The following is a 21,634-nucleotide window of genomic DNA, read 5'->3' on the forward strand; positions in this document are numbered from 1 at the left end:
TTTTTTGTAACACAGTTAATGAATGAAGTGTACTTTTGTAGTTATTTCCACATATTTCTACAAACTAACATTTCTATCACACTGATTTCAAACGACGTCGTTGGTGTACTTCAGGGGTGTCCAAAGTGCGGCGGCCCGCAGAAAATTTTTTAACGGCCCCAGAGCACATTGTAAAAATACGATTAAAAAAAATTAAAAACATAAAAAGTGGTATAAAAGAGCAAACAGGTGAAATGTAACAAGAACATGTTGCTATGTTTACTCTAATAACACAAATCTGCCATGCAGGCTGTTTCTTTCTTTGAAAAAATAATAATGAATCAAAATCAATGTCATTATGAATTATTGACCTATTCAAGGCTCCAATTACGTCACGTTAAATATTCCACTTTGAGATATTTTTTGGGGGAAAATGTTGCATATTTTGTGTTCGCCATATAAATAAACTAAGATTTTTTTTCTTTTAAGAAGGGCCTAAAATGAACAAACAAAAAACATATACAACAATAAAAGTTATATAATTGACGGATAGATCTGAAGTTGATCTCGAGACTATTGTGTTAAAAGTAAACAGTAAAAAAATGCATAATAATTTTTTTTAACACTTTAATGAGTGTACCCTTTTGGACCCCCAATAATTTTTGTGGGACTTTTTTTTTAAGTGTCATTGCTCAAAAAAAAAATACAAAAATAAATAAATAATGGGCAGCACGGTGGTACAGGGGTTAGTGCATGTGCCTCACAATACGAAGGTCCTGAGTAGTCCTGGGTTCAATCCCGGGCTCGGGATCTTTCTGTGTGGAGTTTGTATGTTCTCCCCGTGACTGCGTGGGTTCCCTCCGGGTACTCCTCCCACTGCCAAAAAACATGTACATGGGGATAGGTTGATTGGCAACACTAAATTGGCCCTAGTGTGTGAATGTGAGTGTGAATGCTGTCTGTCTATCTGTGTTGGCCCTGTAAGGAGGGGCGACTTGTCCAGGGTGTACCCCGCCTTCCGCCCGAATGCAGCTGAGATAGGCTCCAGCGCCCCCTGTGACCCACAAGCGGTAGAAAATGGATGGATGCTCAAAAAATAATTAAAATCCATGTTGTTATGAGTCATTGACCTTTTAAGGCTCCAATTATTATATAATCTCAAATATTCTCCTTAAAAAATGTTATTGGGTGAAAATATTGCATATTTTGTGTTTTTTCCATAAAAAACAGGGTTTTCTTTGACAAAAAGGGCATACAACTTAAATATTTAACAACTTTATTTTGACAGATAGACCTAATGTTGGTCTAGAGATTTAAACCTTGAATAATAATAATAATAATAATAATAATAATCATAATACTGAATAATGACACATTGTTTTTATATTTTGTTGACCAAAACCCTTTGGGGTCCCCAAAGGGTTTTGCCTTTTTAATACATATATTGTATTGGTTTTTGAAATAAAAAATATCAAAATAGCCCCCACTTGCTTTGATTTTTCAGTGTGCGGCCCTCAGTGGAAAAAGTTTGGACACCCCTGGTGTACTTGTATGACAATGTATTGATTGATTGATATATTTTTATTTCAAATATGCATAAAAACAGGAGCAAGCCTGATCCAATACAGTGCTATAGCCTTAACAGTCATTATAACAAAATGAAAACAAACAAATGAGCATTGGACTTTCTTCTTCTTTTTTTTTTTTTACATATTTGAAAAGGAGTGAGAAGAAGTTTACACTTATTTAATCCCACCCCCTTTTCTTTAAATCATAAATTACTCTGAGCTAGAACTACCTGTTCACTCTATGTACAAACTTAATGAACTTGTATATACATAAATTATAGATATATACATACATATACACACTACACACATATATAGCCACACCATTACCACTAGTGATCATGGAAATGGTATCATGCCACCACAGCAACACCACTGTCAATAGTCAAGAGAAGTGTTAATACTCACATAGTTAAGGTAATATACAATGCTTGCTGGGAGACAGTTTATTATAAAGTGTGCAATCACACGGACACGATAGGCCCGCCCTCTGACGTCATCGTGATTATAATGGTGAGGGGAGAAACACGGAAGTCAGGTCTGAACTTGTCAACAAAAAAAGTCCGGACTGACAGGGTAAATAGCCTTTTTCCCGTCATTTAATCATTTTGTTAAGATTCCCCAGCTCATATATTTTGAGACGTTAGCCTTTATGTGTTATTGTGTAACGTTGGAAGCAGGTTTTGTTGCGTGTCGCCACCGGTAGAAGGCGACTTTTTAGAGGAAGTTAGCAAGTAGCTCGTCGTGAAGCTAATGGCTAGTAAAGCTCCCGTGTGATTAGCGGCTGCTCCTCCTTACCATTCACCCTGGTAAATATATACCACTGACCTTGAAGAATTGAATAATTAAACCTTTTTAGGCGTCGTGGTAACAGTGAAGTGTCTTATTTGTAATCAGTTGTCACACAGCACAATCACTTTGACGGTGGTTTCTTTTCGGTGATGCTAACTTTAGCTTTCCTGTCGTCATTGTCGGAATGACCGAGGTAAGGAAATGAGCGTATTAGTGTAATTATGTCTTAAACCTAAACATTTCTGTTCCGTAATAGCTGGCAAACCTGTCAATAGATGGAATTGATATTGAAAGGGTTTCTGAACTTAGATTTTTGGGAGTGATACTGGATGACTGTCTGACATGGACATTTTTTAATATCGCGATATTTTAAACCCATATCGCGATACATGATATATCTTGATATTTTGCCTTAGCCTTGAATGAACACTTGATGCATATAATCACAGCAGTATGATGATTCTATGTGTCTACATTAAAACATTCTTCTTCATACTGCATTAATATATGCTCGTTTTAAACTTTCATGCAGAGAAGGAAATCACAATAAAAAAAAATCACTATTTTTTTCATACGGTGTTGATCTGGAAATGTTTGCCTCGGCATTTTGATAGTGTGGGCGTGTGGCACCGAACGGAGATGTTGACTGCGGAGTAAGCACTGTTCATTCTCTAGCTAGTGTGTGCGTGACAATCATTGGTACTTTTACTTTAACAGGTGACTTTTCAAATGATGCTACATATTAGCAGTAATGCTACTTTTTATAGCAACGCTTTCGCCCCACACTTGACAAATTACGGTTGTCTGTTCGACATATCTGCGATGAGGTGGCGACTTGTCCAGGGTGTACCCCGCCTTCTGCCCGATTGTAGCTGAGATAGGCTCCAGCGCCCCCCGCGACCCCAAAGGGAATAAGCGGTAGAAAATGGATGGATGGATGGATGGATGGATGTTCGACATATTCCCACTTGAAGCCAAACCACTGCCAGACGGCGGGGCAATTAATTATTCCTTCATTTGTTACCAGATTCGCACCTTCTTTCGCTCGTATTACCGCTAGCATCCCAGCTAACGTTACCCATGCTGCTACCTCTCTGCTGGGAGAGGGCGTATACGTATGCGACGTATGTCGTGACAGTATGTGACGTGTGTAAGAAGGTGCGCTTGCTGTCTGTGAGAAGGTGAGACAAGAAAGAGCGAGTAGAGCCTGTAGTTTAATGCCCGCAGCTAAAAGCAACTGCGTGAGAACGCATACTCGAATATCACGATATAGTCATTTTCTATATCTATATATAGGGGCGGCATGGCGTAGTGGGTAGAGCAACCGTGCCAGAAACCTAAGGGTTGCAGGTTCGCTCCCCGCCTCTTACCATCCAAAAATCGCTGCCGTTGTGTCCTTGGGCGGGACACTTCACCCTTTGCCCCCGGTGCCACTCACACCGGTGAATTGAATGATGAATGATAGGTGGTGGTCGGAGGGGCCGTTGGCGCAAATTGCAGCCACGCTTCCGTCAGTCTACCCCAGGGCAGCTGTGGCTATGAAAGTAGCTTACCACCACCAGGTGTGAATGATTGATGGGTTCTACATGTAAAGCGACTTTGGGTACTTAGAAAAGCGCTATATAAATCTCAGTTATTATTATTATTATTATATCGTACAGAGACCAACCCGCGATATATCGCGCACATCGATATATCGCCCAGCCCTAGTCTGACATGGAAATCTCATATTGCACATGTACGGAAAAAGATGTCTAAGAGTATTTTTATATTAAATAAGGTAAAATATGTGTTAGATTATAGGGCAATGCGTATATTGTATTGTGCACTTACCTGTATATTGCCATATATCAGCTACTGTGTGGAAGTGTGGGGGAACACATATAAGAGTAACATAAAGGCATTGTATCAACTACAGAAAAGAGCTATAAGGATTATTCATAAAGTAGATTACTTAGAACACACTCTAACATATTTATTAATTTGGGTTTATTGAAATTACAGGAGCTAGTAAAGTTACAGACATTATGTGTCATGTTTAAGGCTATAAGTAAAACATTACCAGCAAATTTACAAAAAATGTTTGTCATCACTTCTGAGAATGAAGAGCATAGAAGAAAAGGTCATTTCCAACATCAGTATTCAAGGACAACTTTAAGACAAATGTGCATATCAATAGTAGGGGTTAAACTATGGAATTCTCTTTACAATGAGATACAATATTGTAAAAATATATTCCAATTGGAAAAAAATATATAAATACAGAACAATAAGATCATATGGACAGCCACAAATGTTTACATTTTGCTTTATATTTATTATTTTACTTATTTTTTGCCTGGTTTTGTATTTGTTTTGTATCATGCCGTGAGGTGTATATTACTACTTTTGTTTTTTTTGTTCGGTTTATACTTCATGAAGTTTTGCACTTGTTGTGTTTTTTTGTTTGTTTTTGTTATATTTGGATGTAATTGTTGGTTTATATGATATCATTAAGTAAGACTACGTATTATGTTGAAGGGGGCAGGAAAATATAAGATTTTTCTTCATCCTGCTCCTTCTCAGGCATTGGTGTGTAAATGTATAATTGAATAATTGTGGTATAATTGTCTATCGATCAAAGATGCACATCAATGAAGGAGATAAATAAAAATGAAATGAAATGAAACCTAATAACGTGGTAAATGCGTTTTTGTGTAGTTTTGCTGCAAACATTTTAATTATAGTTGGGTAACACTCATTAATGTTATTAATGCATTACTTGTATCCTACGCTCTTCTTGAATAGTCACTTGTTGTTTTTTAAACACAAATGTCCTGAATGTCTTTTTTGCTCTACAGGTGCTGTCTTTCTGAACAAAAAACCTCCAAAATGGCACTTTTCTGACATTGTCATTTAATTTTTTTCACCCATTTTTTTAATCAAATATTTTTAGAGGCAATACCACAATGATGCACATCTGCACCCTTTTTTTCGGCATAACTGGTGAGTGGATACACGTTACACACGTTTAAAGTCTTCATGTTTGCATGTCTACTTGTGGAAACCTGCTCTGTTTCTGCTTGTTTGCAGCATATGGCTGGTTACGTTGTGCTTTTTGTTCTGGTAAGTATTTCAATTTAATGTCACATGCAAGTTCTGCCATATGTTCACTATTATCTCAATCACATAAGAATAATTTTTACAGTTTCATACACTGGCAAAGAACATCATGTCATGGCTGTCATGAGTTTCCATTGATTATGGGTCTACTGAAAATGTGACCAAATCTGCTGGGTCAAAAGTATACATACAGCAATGTTAATATTTGGATACATGTCCCTTGGCAAGTTGCACTGCAATAAGGCACTTTTGGTAGCCACCCACAAGCTTCTGGTTGAATTTTTGACCACTCCTCTTCAGCATTGTCCACATGTTCTCAATGGGGTTTAAGTCAGGACTTTGGGAAGGCCATTCTGAAACCTTAATTCTAGCCTGATTTAGCCATTCCTTTACCACTTTTGACGTGTGTTTGGGGTCATTGTCCTGTTGGAACACCCAACTGCGCCCAAGACCCAACCTCCGGGCTAATGATTCTAGGTTGTCCTGAAGAGTTTGGAGGTAATCCTCCTTTTTCATTGTCCCATTTAAAGCACCGGTTCCATTGGCAGCAAAACAGGCCCAGAGCATAATACTACCACCGCCATGCTTGATGGTGGATATGGTGTTCCTGGGATTAAAGGCCTCACCTTTTCTTCTCCAAACATATTGCTGGGTATTGTGGCCAAACAGCTCAATTTTTGTTTCATCTGACCACAGAACTTTCCTCCAGAAGGTCTTATCTTTGTCCATGTGATGTCAGATGAAACAAAAAATTTAGCTGCCACAATATACCCAGCAATATGTTTGGAGGAGAAAAGGTGAAGCATCCAGAAGCTTGTGGATGGCTACCAAAAGTGCCTTATTGCAGTGAAACCTGCCAAGGGACATGTAACCAAATATTAACATTGCTGTATGTATACTTTGGACCCAGCAGATTTGGTCACAGTAGACCCATAATAATTTCATAAAAGAACCAAACTTCATGAATGTTTTTTGTGAAGGTTTTTTGTGACCAACAAGTATGTGATCCAATCACTCTATAACAAAAAAATAAGAGTTGTAGAAATTATTGGAAACTCAAGACAGCCATGACATTATGTTCTTTACAAGTGTATGTAAACTTTTGACCACTACTGTGTGTGTGTATATATATATATATATATATATATATACTTTTATATAACCCCCTGTTACTCTCAGACCACTGTGGAGATTCCACTCATGAATTGGACAGTAAAGTTGGAGAAATAATGAGTTCTACATATCACGCCTGGTCCTTCAGCTTCAGTGCCACAAACGATTGCTGGAATATTAAGGGTTTGGAAGGAGAGCCTATAGTCATCAGGTACACACACACACACACACACATGTCCATCTTGTTTATGAAATATATTTTCATGGTAAGGAAAATGGCTAGATAAAAGTGTGGATCTCTTTTCTTATAGCTTTTCCCAGTTTTCGGTTCGATGCAGGAAGGAGTGGTTGTCCATCCAATCATCTGCTGATGGCCAGCCACTCATTCTATGCGGCACTCAATTGCCGCAACCTGTGGAATTTCCAGGGGGAAATATCACATTGGTGCACCACTTCCTGCCACAGTTATACCCTGTGTCTTCATTTCGTTTGAATTATGCCAGAGGTGTGCTGTTTTCTTGTGTTTAAAATGTGTGGTGTAACATGTTGTCGAGGTCTTTAAAGTAATAGTCATGTCCTGCTTGTTTGTTCTGAAAGATCCAGATTCCGGCGAATGCCCGTTGACGTCATTTGAATGTCTCGGGGGCCGTTGCCTACCCCTCTCGTGGCGTTGTAACGGCCAGGTGGAGTGTCTCGGTGAAGGGGATAGCTTCGGCACAGACGAGGAGGGCTGCGGTATAGAGGGGAACACTGCCGGCAGCACAAAGGCCGAAGAAAACAGGGTTGAAAAGAACAGAGTTAGCGGCTCTCGGAAGCAAAACCCTGTTGAAAAAAGTCAGAACTCTGACAGGGCACATACGTTGTTGGACCTGCTGAATGACCGAGAGGAAGACGACGAGGTTGATGAAGATGTGGAGCCGTCGATTGCACCCAGAGTGCTGGTTGTGACGCCCGCTCCTATCGAGTGGCCTTGTGGTGGACTTCTTCAGACTTTCTATGGGACCTTCTCTCCTCCAGCTCTTCGTGGCCCACCTTTGCTCTGCATTTGGACTCTGGATCCAGATGACTCCCGGCCCCTGAGGCTCGACCTGCAGCAGCTGGTGCTGGGGGTCGGGGACAGGCTCACAGTGCACAACAGAGCGCAAGGCAAAGGGGATGTGATTAAAATTGTGAGTTTTTTAATGGAGTTTTGCATCCATTCTATAATATGCTGTGATGTATACATTTGTGTTGGAGCGATAACATCATTTAGTAATATCATGCAGTTTTGACTTTTGCTTTCATCATCATCTTCTGTGTTGGAACAGATCACAAGCGCTTCCAATTATAAATCTGTCCAAGTGGAGTCACACACGGGCCGGCTGTCGCTTACCTATCAGACGCAACCTGGCTCAGAGGGGAGCGGCTTCAATGCCACATTCCATGTGGGGAGCTACTGCCCTCCGTGGGAGGGCCGTTGTGGCGGCCCGTCTGGGGGTTGCTTCACCCAGGAGCAGCGCTGCGACGGGAAGTGGGATTGCCCCGAGACCGGTAAGGATGAGGACGGATGCCGGGGTTGTAGTCGCAATCAGTTTGCCTGCGGCGTCGCGGGGCAGAGGATGGCGGCAGCGTCCAGCCACTTCGCTGGGCGCCCGGTATGTTACCCAGTGAGTGAGCGCTGCAACTACCAGCTGTATTGTGCCGATGGCAGCGACGAGAGGGACTGCACTGTTTGCCAGCCTGGAACCTTCCATTGTGACAGTGACAGGTCAGCCATAAGGCTCAGGCCCAACTGTTCTGTAAAAGTAAACAGGCAGACAGTTTAGTGAGCTCAGGAAGTAATAGACCATCCTGTTTTATCCCAGGTGTGTGTTTGAGAGTTGGCGTTGCGATGGCCAGTTGGACTGTAAAGACGGCACAGATGAGCTCAACTGTACGGTGGTCCTGCCGCGCAAGGTCATCACCGCGGCAACGGTGGGCAGTCTGGTCTGTGGGCTCTTGTTGGTCATCGCAATGGGATGCACCTGTAAGCTGTACTCGCTCAGGACCAGGGAGTACAGGTAGATGCTCTTTCTGAAGGCAACACATGTTTGGTTTGAAATGCACTAAGACTGCTCACATGATTCCTAATGGCGTGTCATTGCATCCAAATATACTTTCTGCATGCAGTCTGTTTGCACCAATCAGTCGACACGAAGCGGAGCTGATCCAGCAGCAGGCCCCTCCCTCCTACGGTCAGTTGATTGCACAAGGCATCATCCCCCCAGTTGAGGACTTCCCAACGGAAAACCCTAATGAGGTAATGCATAACGCAAATATTAACTCTTAAGATGCTTTTAGAAATAAATGTGGTTAACATGATGACATTTTGCTCCCTCAGTCTTCGTCCTTGTCCCTGAGGGGGCTGCTCCAGCTCCTTCGCCAGGATGCAGTCAGCTCCCCACAGCGGAGACGCAGGCCCCGATTTATCCGCCGTGCCGTACGCCGTATGAGAAGGTGGGGTCTCATCCCCAGACCGCCTTCTAGACCCGCTCAAGCCCCTAGCTCTAACCAGCAGCAGCCTGACGTTGCTCCTCTGGGTCAGGAACTAACTCGTTCCAGCCCAGCCAGCTCCTCTTCAGCCGTGGAAGCCGTCAACCAGCCCGTGCCCCAGAAAGTCAGCCTGTTGACTCAATTGGAGCGGCAGCGTGACACGTTGTGTCAAGCGGGGTCCCTCGCGACACCACTTCCGCCCCCGCCTTCTTCTTCGCTGCCTCCGCCTCCCTATGCCCCCCCTGCTCCACCTGCAGAGGTGCCGCTGACGCCTCCAGTGGGCATCCCTCCCAGCAGCCCCTCTATGGCCTCCATCTTCCAATCGCTAGGCTTGAGTTTGTCCTTGTTCAGGGCGTCACCCTCGTCCTCCAATAACTACATGCCCCTTTCCGCCTCCCCTTCTTTCTCGTCTTCTTCCGACGATGACGTGCTGCTTATCCCGCTGTCCGAGGATGCCGCCTCTGAAGACGACGTACCCATGCTCACATGAATCAGACTTGTGCCTTTAAAAAAAAATTGCTTTGAATTATAAAATCAAGTATTTTGCCATTTGAAAGAGCAACTTATAGGACATGTGTTTGTACGTGTTGGTGTGCACTTAATCAACGCAAGGCTGCACATGTCACGTAACCGTTTTTGCACAGAAGAATCTTCCCTATCTACATTTTGACATTTGTGTGAGTGCGTTCGACAGTGGAGTATGTTTGTAAATCCTCATCGTACTCCTGCCACTATAGTCAAATTTAAAACACAGGTCTCCCTTATTTAAGTGCCTTTTTGAGGAACTGTTTGCAGATGGTTTATGAGTTACACACTGCACATTTAAAAGCCCTGCACACCGATGATGGCTCTAGTTAGTAGAACTTGACCGGCAATAACTTTTTAGTGCTCATCCCTACCCCAAATGAATGTATGGAAATGTGTCCAAAGACAATATGGTTGTAAGTGTGTTTTATCTAGAAATCCCTTAACTCCTAAAACTTGAATCATCAACCCTTGGGGGGAATTAATTGTCACATCCTGACACTTGTGGTGTGCCATATGTAATATAGTTTTTTACTTTTGTTTTTATTTTCACAGGTTTTCCCCATTTTTAAGTTGTTGCTTTTGTTGAATGTTTCAAGAGTCAATGCAACGTAGCTCGGAAGTTTTTAACTGTGTGATGTAATGAGTTGAATAAGAGAGTCATTTTTTGGAGGGGGTGTTTGGGTAAATTTCACTGTATATAAGTAAAGCGTGGCTGAGATTAAACAATTTGCACTTTTTGTTGTGTGGGGTTAAAGAGTGCTCATTAGAATACAGCAGGAACACAAATAGTAGTCCCTTTGTATTCAAAAGTCCTGTGGAATTTCACACCTGATTCCCAAAGGCTTGGGGGGAAAAAGAAGCTATGACGTGACAAACAGTCAGGTTTCCGGCGTCTTGGCAAGCTTTTAAACGGACTCCATCAGCCTGTCTGGTAATGCTTTATTCATTCCTTTTGACCTGGTTAATTGTGACGTGTTGACACCTTTTTGACAAGCCTGCTGTGTCTATGCTGTAAAAAATGTAAACTAGATTTACTGTATTCTGTGAACAGGTCTTCATGGCTCCTTCCCAAGCCGTGTGCGTGTGTCTGCTACTGTTGACTGAGCTCCTGGCTTCCTGCCATAAGTGCATCTTTGACCAAGTCCAAGCTCGAGTCCGAGTTGTCCGAGGCACACTGAGTCCCCCAGTCGGACCCCCTGGCCGCAAAAGAACCCTGCAAAACCCAACAGGACAGGACGATCCGACATTCTTTACCTCACCTCAGCCAATCAGAATCCAGAGCTGGCTTTCCAGGGAGAGCGATCACTTGTCAGAGTTGGAGAAAGGACGAATGATGGCGACGGTGGACGAGGCTGTGAGGACGATGACCTCTTTGCTGTCAGGTGCTAATCTTCTGACTACTAACACACAAACAGGAAGACTAACATTCACTTTTTACAGTGCAGCGAGCATCTACGCCGCTGCTTCTGAGGAGGGACGTCACCAAATACTGCAAGTTTCTTTGGAAGAATTCAAGCACTATTAACTACAACAGGTGAGAAATGCATGGTTGTAGACAACTACAATGTATCCTAATGGATTGAGGTACACTTAGGGCAGGGGTCAGGAACCTTTTTGGCTGAGAGAGCCATGAAATCCAAATATTTTAAAATGTATTTCCGTGAGAGCCATATAATATTTTTTTAACACTGAATACAACTAAATGTGTGCATTTTTAAGTAAGGCCAACATTTTTAGAGTATAATAAGGCCATCCATCCATTTTCTACCGCTTGTCCCGTTCGGGGTCGCGGGGGGTGCTGCAGCCTATCTCAGCTGCATTCGAGCGGTAGGCGGGGTACACCCTGGATAAGTCGCCACCTCATCACAGTATAATACGTCTCTTATTCTTTTTAATAACATTGTTCTTCTGAAGCTAACCAATAATAAATGAAATACTTATTACCATTAATGCGACTTCTTGAACAGGTGCGGTGGAAAACGGATACATGGATTAATAGGCATGAGAATGTTTTTATATTATGAGCGTTCTTTTTAACACTGATTACCAGCGGAATTATTCAATACTTATTGTGTTGAGCAATGTCAGCTAAGATTTATCTGAGAGCCAGATGCAGTCATCAAAAGAGCCACATCTGGCTCGAGAGCCATAGGTTCCCTACCTCTGACTTAGGTTGTAGTAGTTCCACCTACTTGGGGTTAAAACATCATAAAGACACAGCAATTGTACTAAATTGCAAGCGACACGCCCAACAATAAGCATATTATCATGATAGGTGTGGCAGGGCCAACGGCAAGTACAGGACCGAGACGTGTCTGCATGTGACGGTGAGTGATGCATGAAAAACATTTGTGAAGGATGTTCAGAGTGCTTGTGGATGAATGAATGAATGTTAAAAACAGCAAAGCACTCCTATCAGAGGATCTTTGACTAAAAAAAAGAAAAGAAAAAGCAGTGTGTTTATATCATATAGATCAGTGGTTCCTAACCACCGGGCCGCGGCTTGGTACTGGTCCGTGGACCGATTGGTACCGGGCCGCACAAGAAAAAAATAAATTTTAATTTTTTATTTTTATAAAAATCAACATAAAAAACACAATATATACATTATATATCAATATAGATCAATACAGTCTGAAGGGATACAGTCCGTAAGCACATATGATTGTATTTTTTTATGACAAAAAATAAATAAATACAAATAAATAAATGTTCAAGCTTTGACCGGTCCACAGCTACAAAAAGGTTGGGGACCACTGATATAGATGATCTTTAGCAGTGACGTGCGGTGAGGTTCATGACTGGTGAGGCACTGACTTCATCACAGTCAGATTTACAAACATATGAACCCTAAAGAGTATCTTATTCACCATTTGATTGGCAGCAGTTAACGGGTTATGTTTAAAAGCTCATACCAGCATTCTTCCCTGCTAGGCACTCAGCATCAAGGGTTGGAATTGGGGGTTAAATCACCAACAATTATTCCCGGGCGCGGCGCCGCTGCTGCCCACTGCTCCCCTCACATCCCAGGGGGTGAGCAAGGGGATGGGTCAAATGCAGAGGACAAATTTCACCACACTTAGTGTGTGTGTGACAATCATTGGTACTTTAACTTAACTTTAACTTTACACATACTGTAGCACACAAAAAAGCACATTTAATAAAAAAAAGGTTATTATGGTCTTACCTTTACTTATAAGTGCGGGAACAGTGGTGTTCGTGTTGGAGGAGTTGTGAATGAATGAAATATGAAATCCGTGCTGCAGTCTGCAGGTGTACCTAATGTTGTGTCCCTGCAGTCGTTCACGGCTCCTCCGGCGCGAGCAATGTTGTTTTTGCACTTTTTGGCTTCTTGTTAAGTGACATTTTTTGGGTGGATTCGGTCTTGCACTTGGAGGGTTTGGGTGTGGGCTTTGGTTGGTGTGGCGCTCCGGTCGGGGGGTGCAGTCTGCGGCGGCGGTGCATTAACCGGCACCAGGAGGCGGGATTACGCGAGCCTCACACAGTGCGTCTTCGCAGCAGTTTTATGATTACTCAGCACAAGAAATATGTTACACACATACAGTTGTTGACAAAATACACTGTACATTATATACCTCAGCTAACTAAACTATGGAAATGTATAATATAGTTCATATAGCAATACGGTCTTACTGGACAGCAGGCCAGCAGTTAGCCGAGTCCGCAATCCATGGTGAGACACAATTGAGTGACGTGCCTCAACTGGCTGATGATCACCGCACCGTCTCTTCTCAGTATTTGAACGGCAAATGTGAAAATTCAGCGATTTTGAATAAAAATAATCTAAAACTGGTGAAGTTAAATGGAAAATAACTTTATAGTATAATCACTGGATACATATAACAATTTAATTATTTTTTTTTCTTTTTACATTTTTTTTCTTTCCATGATTGATTTCCTCCAGTGACCGCACGTCACTGATCTTTAGTCATGCAAGCTGTAATAGATGTAAAGTGAGTAAAAACTGTATACAATCTTTTTATGCGGATTTAAAAATCTGGTAATTTGCCAGATCCCAGATGAGCACCTGGCCGGGTGTGAAGTTCTCCCTGAGGCTGATTCCACTCGTCGGATCGTTCTGCGACCACACGGCACTGGCTTACCCAATGTGGACTTCCTGCTTTATCTCCACGTTCAAGCCGCCGACAAGTGCAGAGCGGAGGTAATGACGCTCATTTCCTGTGTAAACATGAAGTTCAGTTGAAAATAATGTTTGGTTGACTGTACCAGCCTAGCCTGTTGGCCTACGCTGCCCACTGCCAGGTGGACACTCGTGGGCGACCTTTGGCTGGCGTGGTGGTCATCTGCCGGGATCGACTGACAACACTTACTGTACCGGTGAAAAAACAAACAGAAAATAATTCCGTGCTCCTTCTATTAGAGACATGTAACATTTCTCCCTAGACTGTTCTCCATGAGCTGTTTCATGCCCTCGGCTTCTCCAAGGATCTCTTCCACACATGGACAGACTGTTCCTCCCAGCAAGGTTCTCTCATTGTGAACACACACGTACATTAATATATCCTATTGTGTGCTAGTGTGTGTGTGTGTGTGTGTGTGTGTGTGTGTGTGTGTGTGTGTGTGTGTTCTAGTGGGTGCCGACTGTTCTCCTCGGGGCAAAGTGACTCACAGTGATGGATCAGGCCAGATGAGAATCTACACCCCTTCTGTTATCTCAGCCCTACAGATGCACCTGGGAGCTGTTGATCCTGAGCTGGGAGGGCCGCTTGAGAACTTTGTGAGGAACCACAGGGAAGCCTCCATGATCATTTATCAACCACCTGACTCATATAACTTTCTTTTAATAGGATGTACCTGCAGGCGGCGTATCCTCTCACTGGGAGGCCCGAGTTCTGCAGGGGTCCATCATGTTGGCGGTGCGAGACCGTTCTAGCGCAGTGCACATCGACCCGGTCACCTTGGCTGCTTTTCAGGACACCGGCTGGTACACTGTCAATATGAGCAAGGCTCAAAGTCTGGTCTGGGGACAAGGTAAGACAACGGTCAATCATCTCGAGCAGGAAATTAAAGAATGCGGGGTGCCATTTTGATACATTTTGTACATCAAAGACCAATTACCGTCACATTACCGTATTTTTCGGACTATAAATCGCTCCGGAGTATACATCGCACCGGCCGAAAATGCACAATAAAGAAGTAAAAAAACATATATACGTCGCACTGGAGTATAAGTCGCATTTTTGGGGGAAATTGATTTGATAAAATCCAACCCCAAGAATAGACATTTGAAAGGCAATTTAAAATAAATAAAGAATAGTGAACAACAGGCTGAATAAGTGTACGCCATATGACGCACAAATAACCAACTGAGAACCTGCCTGGTATGTTAACGTAACATATTATGGTAAGAGTCATTCAAATAACTATAACATATAGAACATGCTATATGTTTACCAAACAATCTGTCACTCCCGATCGCTAAATCCGATGAAATCTTCCTCCCGGTGTCGCTTCTGGTATGCGCCGTTTCCTTTCTTTCTGCTGCTCGATCGCCGTTCTCTGCTGCATATTTCACTACGTCCAGCTTGTAATCTGCAGTATATGATTTCCTTTTCGGTGCCATTTTAGTTCAGCCCTTCTCAGTTTTTATAAGTTACCGCCAATGTTGATGTGATCTAGTGATGGGTCCGGCAACATCGATGCATCGATGCATCGACGCATGCGTCATGCTCATAGAGCAAAACCCTGTGTCGGTGCGCGTACCGCTTTTAGAAAGTCACATGAGCGATCATGAGCTGTTTCGGTCACGTGACCAATACGCGAACTGTGTCGAACTGACGCCTGTGAGCCAAACTGTGTTTGTAAGGAAGTGCATCTGTCAACGAGATGCTGCTGCCAACAGAATCGCCGCACTTCTGTCGTTGGTCATTTGTAATGTATCGTCGTCGGAGATCATGGAGCAGCCTCAGGCAAAAAGAAAGATTTCCGCCGTGTGGGAATATTTTGATCATATATCGGAAGAAAAGGTATTTGTGTTAATTTCCTTGTCGTTTCATCCTGTTCTCTCAAAGTTTCCACTTGATCTATTAGAATTCAAAATCTCTTCAAAATGATTCTTAGTTTACTATTCATATTTTTTGCAGGTTAAATGTCGCATTTGTACGACATAATTGTCGTACATTAACAAATCCACCTCCTCATTGCTGAGGCATTATAGGGCCAGGCTTTTTTGAATAAAAATGTGTAAAAAAAAAAATTCCCAGTCCACAAGCATCCTCATTCACAACACGTTCTCTTAGATTTCCATGTTATGATACATGTTCACATTATTTATTGACTGTGTCTAAAAAAGATAAACATATATTTGTATTTAAATAAAGATATGAAATAATCCTAAATGAAATACAATGACTTGGTTTATATTATTGTATATACTAGGTCATAAAATCAGTGTCAGTTGAGTCGGTCCATAGGTTGCCTGTAGGGATTTTTAATGTCCAGCAGATGTCAGTATTTAGTGACACAGTATCAAAACAGTATCAATACAGTTTTGCAACGTGTCGAAACGCTTCATGACGCCTCATCAACCCATCACTAATTTTAATAGCTACGGCAGTAGCGTATAGCATATAGCAGTTAGCATACCATGATCCACAATGCACTTCTGCCATGACCCTCCCCGGCCGAATTCTTATTGGTTTACGGGTGTGTGACGATTGCTGCCATTTGCTTCGTCTCTTACGCGAATAAGATAAATAATAATATTTGATATTTGGTAATTTGGTAATGTGTTAATAATTTCACACAAGTCGGAGTATATGTCGCACCCACGGCCAAACTATGAAAAAAAACTGCGATTTATAATCCGAAAAATACAGTATATTCTTTTGATCCCTAAAAATGTGTGATGTACAAATACAAACTGTTGTAATTCCCACACTGTTTACCACATTTTTCATGTAAATATACTCAAATTAACACTTATAGTCTGCAGTTTAAGCGTATCTTGTTTATTTATTTTCAAATAATTTTAGTGATGTGTAAAACCAGAAAGATAAGAATTATGTCAATGTCCCAATATTTCGTTACCTGACTATATATAGAATATATCTCTGTTCGGTGTTATTTGCATAAGTAGGATTGCTTCTTGTCTGGTAGCATTGAAATTGTTTATTTTAAAATCTTAAGATGGCCCTTGCATCATAGTAATGTTGTGATGCAGACCTTGTTTAATTTTTAGACAGCCAGGCTCTGGACACATAAGGTTTTTGACTAGTGTTTTTTGTTGTTGTAGTAGGTTCCTAAAAACTGCAGCGTTCCTGTCATAAATAAGATGTATGACCACTCTGAAGCGTTAAAGAAGTGTGAGCACTAGAACTGGATGTAGTGTGGACAAATGGGGACAATTATTTTCAATGTGTTTTTATTTTTGTACTTGTTTTAATTCTTTTGTATGTGTTTTTCACTTTTCTCATCTTTTTTTAAAAGCCTAACCAGGGACAAGTGTTGCAAATTAGCCTGTGGCTATAAGTCTTATGTACTTTGACATCGGTTACCTATGGGTAGCAATGTTTCATTGTACTGTCCCTGTCAAATAAATACATGAATGAATGAAAAAGCACTAAACTAAATAATTTTTGTTTTTTAGGTGGAGGTGCCATGTTTGGTTCCATATCCACCTGTCTGGAAAACAGCTCATCATCTTTTTTCTGCACTGGCAGGTACACCTCACCATCTACCAAAAATATTTGACCTGTTTTTTAACACAGTAATTGAACGATGTTTGTATTTCTACGACATCGTAGTGGACTAGGCTGCCATTACTTACATCTCCACAAGGGAGAGTGCCAGACCGATCCTCTCCTGGATGGATGTCGGGTCTACAAAGAGCTCAAAAATGTAGTACATTATTTTCCTAATTAGAATATCGAGTTTTAGGATCAAAAATAAAACTTTTTGATCATCATTCTCGCTCTTTGTGTTTCAGAGCGAATGCTGGAGCCAAGAAAACGAGAAGAAATCACCAGAAGAGATCTTTGGCTTGGACAGTCGATGTTTCTTCTCCAGCCTCACTCCGCATGTAAGTACCAAGGATGCCAAGAGTAAAAGTTGTGAACCTATTCTACGTCCTCTTTCCCAGAACCAGAGTCAGCTACTTGTGTCGGGACGCTGTTACAGACACCGATGCACTGCTCCATACAGCTACCAGATCCAGGTGAAGGACTCGGACTGGCTAGACTGTCCAGCAGGGGGCAGCATTCATGTAAATAAAGAGTAAAGTCGTCTGTGTGTCTTCAGAGGCAATCATTTTCTTTTCCCTGGTTAGATGAGAGGCTATCAGGGTTCAGTTTTTTGCCCTGACAGGAGGTTGTGTCTGTATTCAGATGTTGCTCCACCCTCTCAGGCTGAGAACATTCCGGTTTTCATCACAAGGCAAGTGAAGCATATCCTTCATCCAAAGCCAGCAGTAGCCTGGTAAATCTGACCGTCTTTGCTTTTTAGGGGTGAAACCAGTGATCTGGATGATGTTTCAGTCCAAGATGACGCTTGGTCAGCCCACTTCCCTGCTGCTGCGACAACACTTTGCTGCCTTTCAGCGACAGCGTGTCTGCTGGGGGTCCTCAGGCTGGCGTACTGGAGATGTTACACCCGCTGTTGGGCTAGGATCCATGCAGCCTCAGGCGACGTTTAGTCACAGAACACCACCTCTTTGCTTTTTGATTATCATTAAATCTACCAAAGAAGCATCCAGAATATTTTACAAATATTTTGGTTATCTTTGGAAAATACAGGTTTTTATATTCTTATTTTTTCAGAGAATAACAATAAAAATATTAATGTTTGTACATATATGAACATATAAATGAATTATTCATACAATACTGTATGTCGCAGTTACACAGCACACCAGATCTTTTTACTTGTAACTTATTTTCTATTTGGATTTTTTTAAGAAAAAAGTAATAACATCAATTAATGACAATATAAGTCATTAGTATTATCATTACGCAACCCACGTGGTATCAAACTCAAGGCCTGCCACGTCATTTTATATGGTCCGTGAAAACCTGGAAATGTGTATAATACATTTTGTCATTTTGGTAAAATAGTTTTTTTTGGCAGCACAATGGAAGAGGGGTTAGTGCGTCTGCCTCACATTGCGAAGGGTTCGATCCTGCGCTCGGGATCTTTCTGTGTGGAGTTGGCATGTTCTCCCCATGACTGCGTGGGTTCCCACCGGGTACTCCGGATTCCTCACACCTCCAAAGACATGCACCTGGGGATAGGTTGATTGGCAACACTAAATTGGCCCTAGTGTGAATGGTGTCTATCTGTGTTGGCCCTGCGATGAGGTGGCGACTTGTCCAGGGTGTACCACGCCTTCCGCCCGAATGCAGCTGAGATAGGGTCCAGCACCCCCCGCGACCCCAAAAGGGACAAGCGGTAGAAAATGGATGGATGTTTTTTTGGCAGCACAATGGAAGAGGGGTTAGTGCGTCTGCCTCACATTACGAAGGGTTTGGTCCTGTGCTCGAGATCTTTCTGTGTGAAGTTTGCATGTTCTCCCCGTGATTGCGTGGGTTCGCTCCGGGTACTCCGGCTTCCTCCCACCTCCAAAGACATGCACCTGGGGATAGGTTGATTGGCAACACTAAATGGGCCCTAGTGTGTGAATGTGAGTGTGAATGTTGTCTGTCTATCTGTGTTGGCCCTGCGATGAGTTGGTGACTTGTCCAGGGGGTACCCCGCCTACCGCCTGAATGCAGCTGAGATAGGCTCCAGCGACCCCGAAAGGGACAAGCAGTAGAAAATGGATGGATGTTTCAATTTTGCCAGAAAAAAATGATGCAAAAAGGTATTCAAAGCCTTTGTTTGGCAGTGAAACCCTTTTTTGAAACTCAAGACTCAGACAAACTTTATTGATCCACAGGGGAAATTGTTCCACACAGTAGGTCAGTTACAAAGGATGGAACGAGTAAGGATGGAAAGGATAATGCAGGTATAAAGTAGACTAAAAATGTACCATAGTAGCGATATAAAATATAACATACGTAATATTTACATCCATCCATTTTCTACCGCTTATTTCCTTCGGGGTTGCGGGGGGCGCTGGAGCCTATCTCAGCTACAATCGGGCGGATGGCGGGGTACACCCTGGACAAGTCGCCACCTCATCGCAGGGCCAACACAGATAGACAGACAACATTCACACTCACACACTAGGGCCAATTTAGTGTTGCCAATCAACCTATCCCCAGGTGTATGTCTTTGGAGGTGGGAGGAAGCCGGAGTACCCGGAGGGAACCCACGCAGTCACGGGGAGAACATGCAAACTCCACACAGAAAGAACCCCTCTTCCACCGTGCTGCCTGTAATATATATATATATATATACAGTATATATGTACTGATATTATATGTTTATATAATATATACAATATATAATAAATCCCAATTACCATGTACATACAAAAAACAACAACATAGCTTTAAACTAACTTTAATGTCCACCAATTGTCACCTTGATCGATGATTGCAAAGCAATTTTTCCAGCATTTTGTTGGCTTATCCATCCACTCTCTACCGCTTGTCCCTCTCGGGGTCGCGGGGGTGCTGGAGCCTATCCCAGCTGCAGTCGGGTGGAAGGCGGGGTACACCCTGGACAAGTCGCCCCCTCATCACAGGACAGACAACATTCACACACTAGGGCCAATGTAGTGTTGCCAATCATAACCATACTTGCCAACCCTCCCGAATTTTCCGGGAGACTCCCGAAATTCAGCGCCTCTCCTGAAAACCTCCCGGGACAAATATTCTCCCGAAAATCTCCCGATTTTCAGCGGAGCTGGAGGCCACGCCCCCTCCAGCTCCATGCGGACCTGAGTGAGGACAGCCTTTTTTCACAACGGGAGGACAACAGGGTGACAAGAAGTAAATCATCCAGACTAGAGATAAATTGTATTATTATGTTTATTTTACCTAAAAATAAATAAATGTATTAATAAAAAATAAAAAAACTAAATAAATGTTTACTATAATTTGCTAAAACCATCAAAATTAATTGTATTTTTATTTGTATTTTTTCTGACTCCTTATTACATCCAGCCATAGAATTATACATTAAAATAAACATATTTGAAATAATTAATTTTAAATGATCATAATAATTCATTAAAAATGACCATATTTAATTATTAAAATAATTGCTTGTTTATCAACAACTTTAGCATTTTATTCATTACATTTTGAAGCTCTCAGAAGCCAAGTTATGTTATATTCCTTAATATTTATTTATGCAAGTTTGAAGTATCAATTATCTAAACAGTTTTGTTTGCATATTTTCAGGATATATATATATATATATATATATATATATATATATATATATATATTTGTGTATATATATATTTATATGTGTATATATATATTTATATGTGTATATATATATATATATATATATATATATATATATGTATGAAATACTTGACTTGGTGAATTCTAGCTGTCAATATACTCCTCCCCTCTTAACCACGCCCCCAACCACGCCCCACCCCACCCCTCCCGAAATTGGAGGTCTCAAGGTTGGCAAGTATGATCATAACCGAATGTAGGGAAATTGCGTAATAATATGTGGCGATTATATTTGATTTGGATTCAGTTTAAAGTGGACGGTGATGAGTTCGACTTTGTCCTTATTGCACTCTAGCACCCTCAAGTGTCCAACCTCACGCAGTGCAACACGTATTTTCAATTGTAAATTGTTATACCTATAATAACTGTTTGACTGCTATTAGAAGTTGTCCTAAAACTTAAATATATTTAACTACAAATGATTTGTACCCTCGTCATTTTATAAAGAAATAAACACTAATTTAAAAAATACATACCTGATTTTTTTTTTTTTAACAATAAAAGTCCACTTTAATTAGCACTGCAGTTAAAATGCAATTGGTTGTTGTTTACAAATCGTTTGGAAGTAGTTGTTAGCAGCAGATAAAGTGCGTTTATCAGAGCCAGCTTCGCATTCCAGACGGTGTTAAATGAAATGTTCCTGCGGGG

The 21,634-nt window shown here is 41.7% G+C and overlaps 2 protein-coding genes across 2 annotated transcripts; both read left to right on the forward strand.

The window, feature by feature from the left end:
• Window positions 1-2,033: 2,033 nt before the first annotated feature.
• Window positions 2,034-10,330, forward strand: lrp10 (low density lipoprotein receptor-related protein 10). Its single transcript, XM_061961004.1, has 10 exons — window positions 2,034-2,123; window positions 5,180-5,324; window positions 5,412-5,444; window positions 6,621-6,765; window positions 6,866-7,059; window positions 7,152-7,723; window positions 7,862-8,301; window positions 8,399-8,593; window positions 8,703-8,832; window positions 8,914-10,330. Exons 2-10 carry the CDS (start codon window positions 5,288-5,290, stop codon window positions 9,553-9,555), a joined length of 2,388 nt encoding a protein of 795 aa, XP_061816988.1. The 5' UTR covers window positions 2,034-2,123; window positions 5,180-5,287; the 3' UTR covers window positions 9,556-10,330.
• Window positions 10,331-10,650: 320 nt separating this feature from the next.
• Window positions 10,651-18,451, forward strand: LOC133605830 (ciliated left-right organizer metallopeptidase). The gene is made up of 13 exons (XM_061959140.1): window positions 10,651-10,975; window positions 11,034-11,127; window positions 11,869-11,920; window positions 13,627-13,776; window positions 13,845-13,952; window positions 14,019-14,100; window positions 14,207-14,352; window positions 14,423-14,606; window positions 17,224-17,296; window positions 17,381-17,474; window positions 17,563-17,838; window positions 17,960-18,008; window positions 18,078-18,451. The coding sequence occupies exons 1-13, from the start codon at window positions 10,651-10,653 to the stop codon at window positions 18,428-18,430; spliced, it is 1,986 nt and encodes a 661-aa protein (XP_061815124.1). The 3' UTR covers window positions 18,431-18,451.
• The last annotated feature ends 3,183 nt before the right edge of the window (window positions 18,452-21,634 follow it).

The sequence above is a fragment of the Nerophis lumbriciformis genome, linkage group LG05, assembly GCF_033978685.3.
Source record: "Nerophis lumbriciformis linkage group LG05, RoL_Nlum_v2.1, whole genome shotgun sequence".
In the NCBI taxonomy this organism is placed as follows: Eukaryota; Metazoa; Chordata; class Actinopteri; order Syngnathiformes; family Syngnathidae; genus Nerophis; species Nerophis lumbriciformis.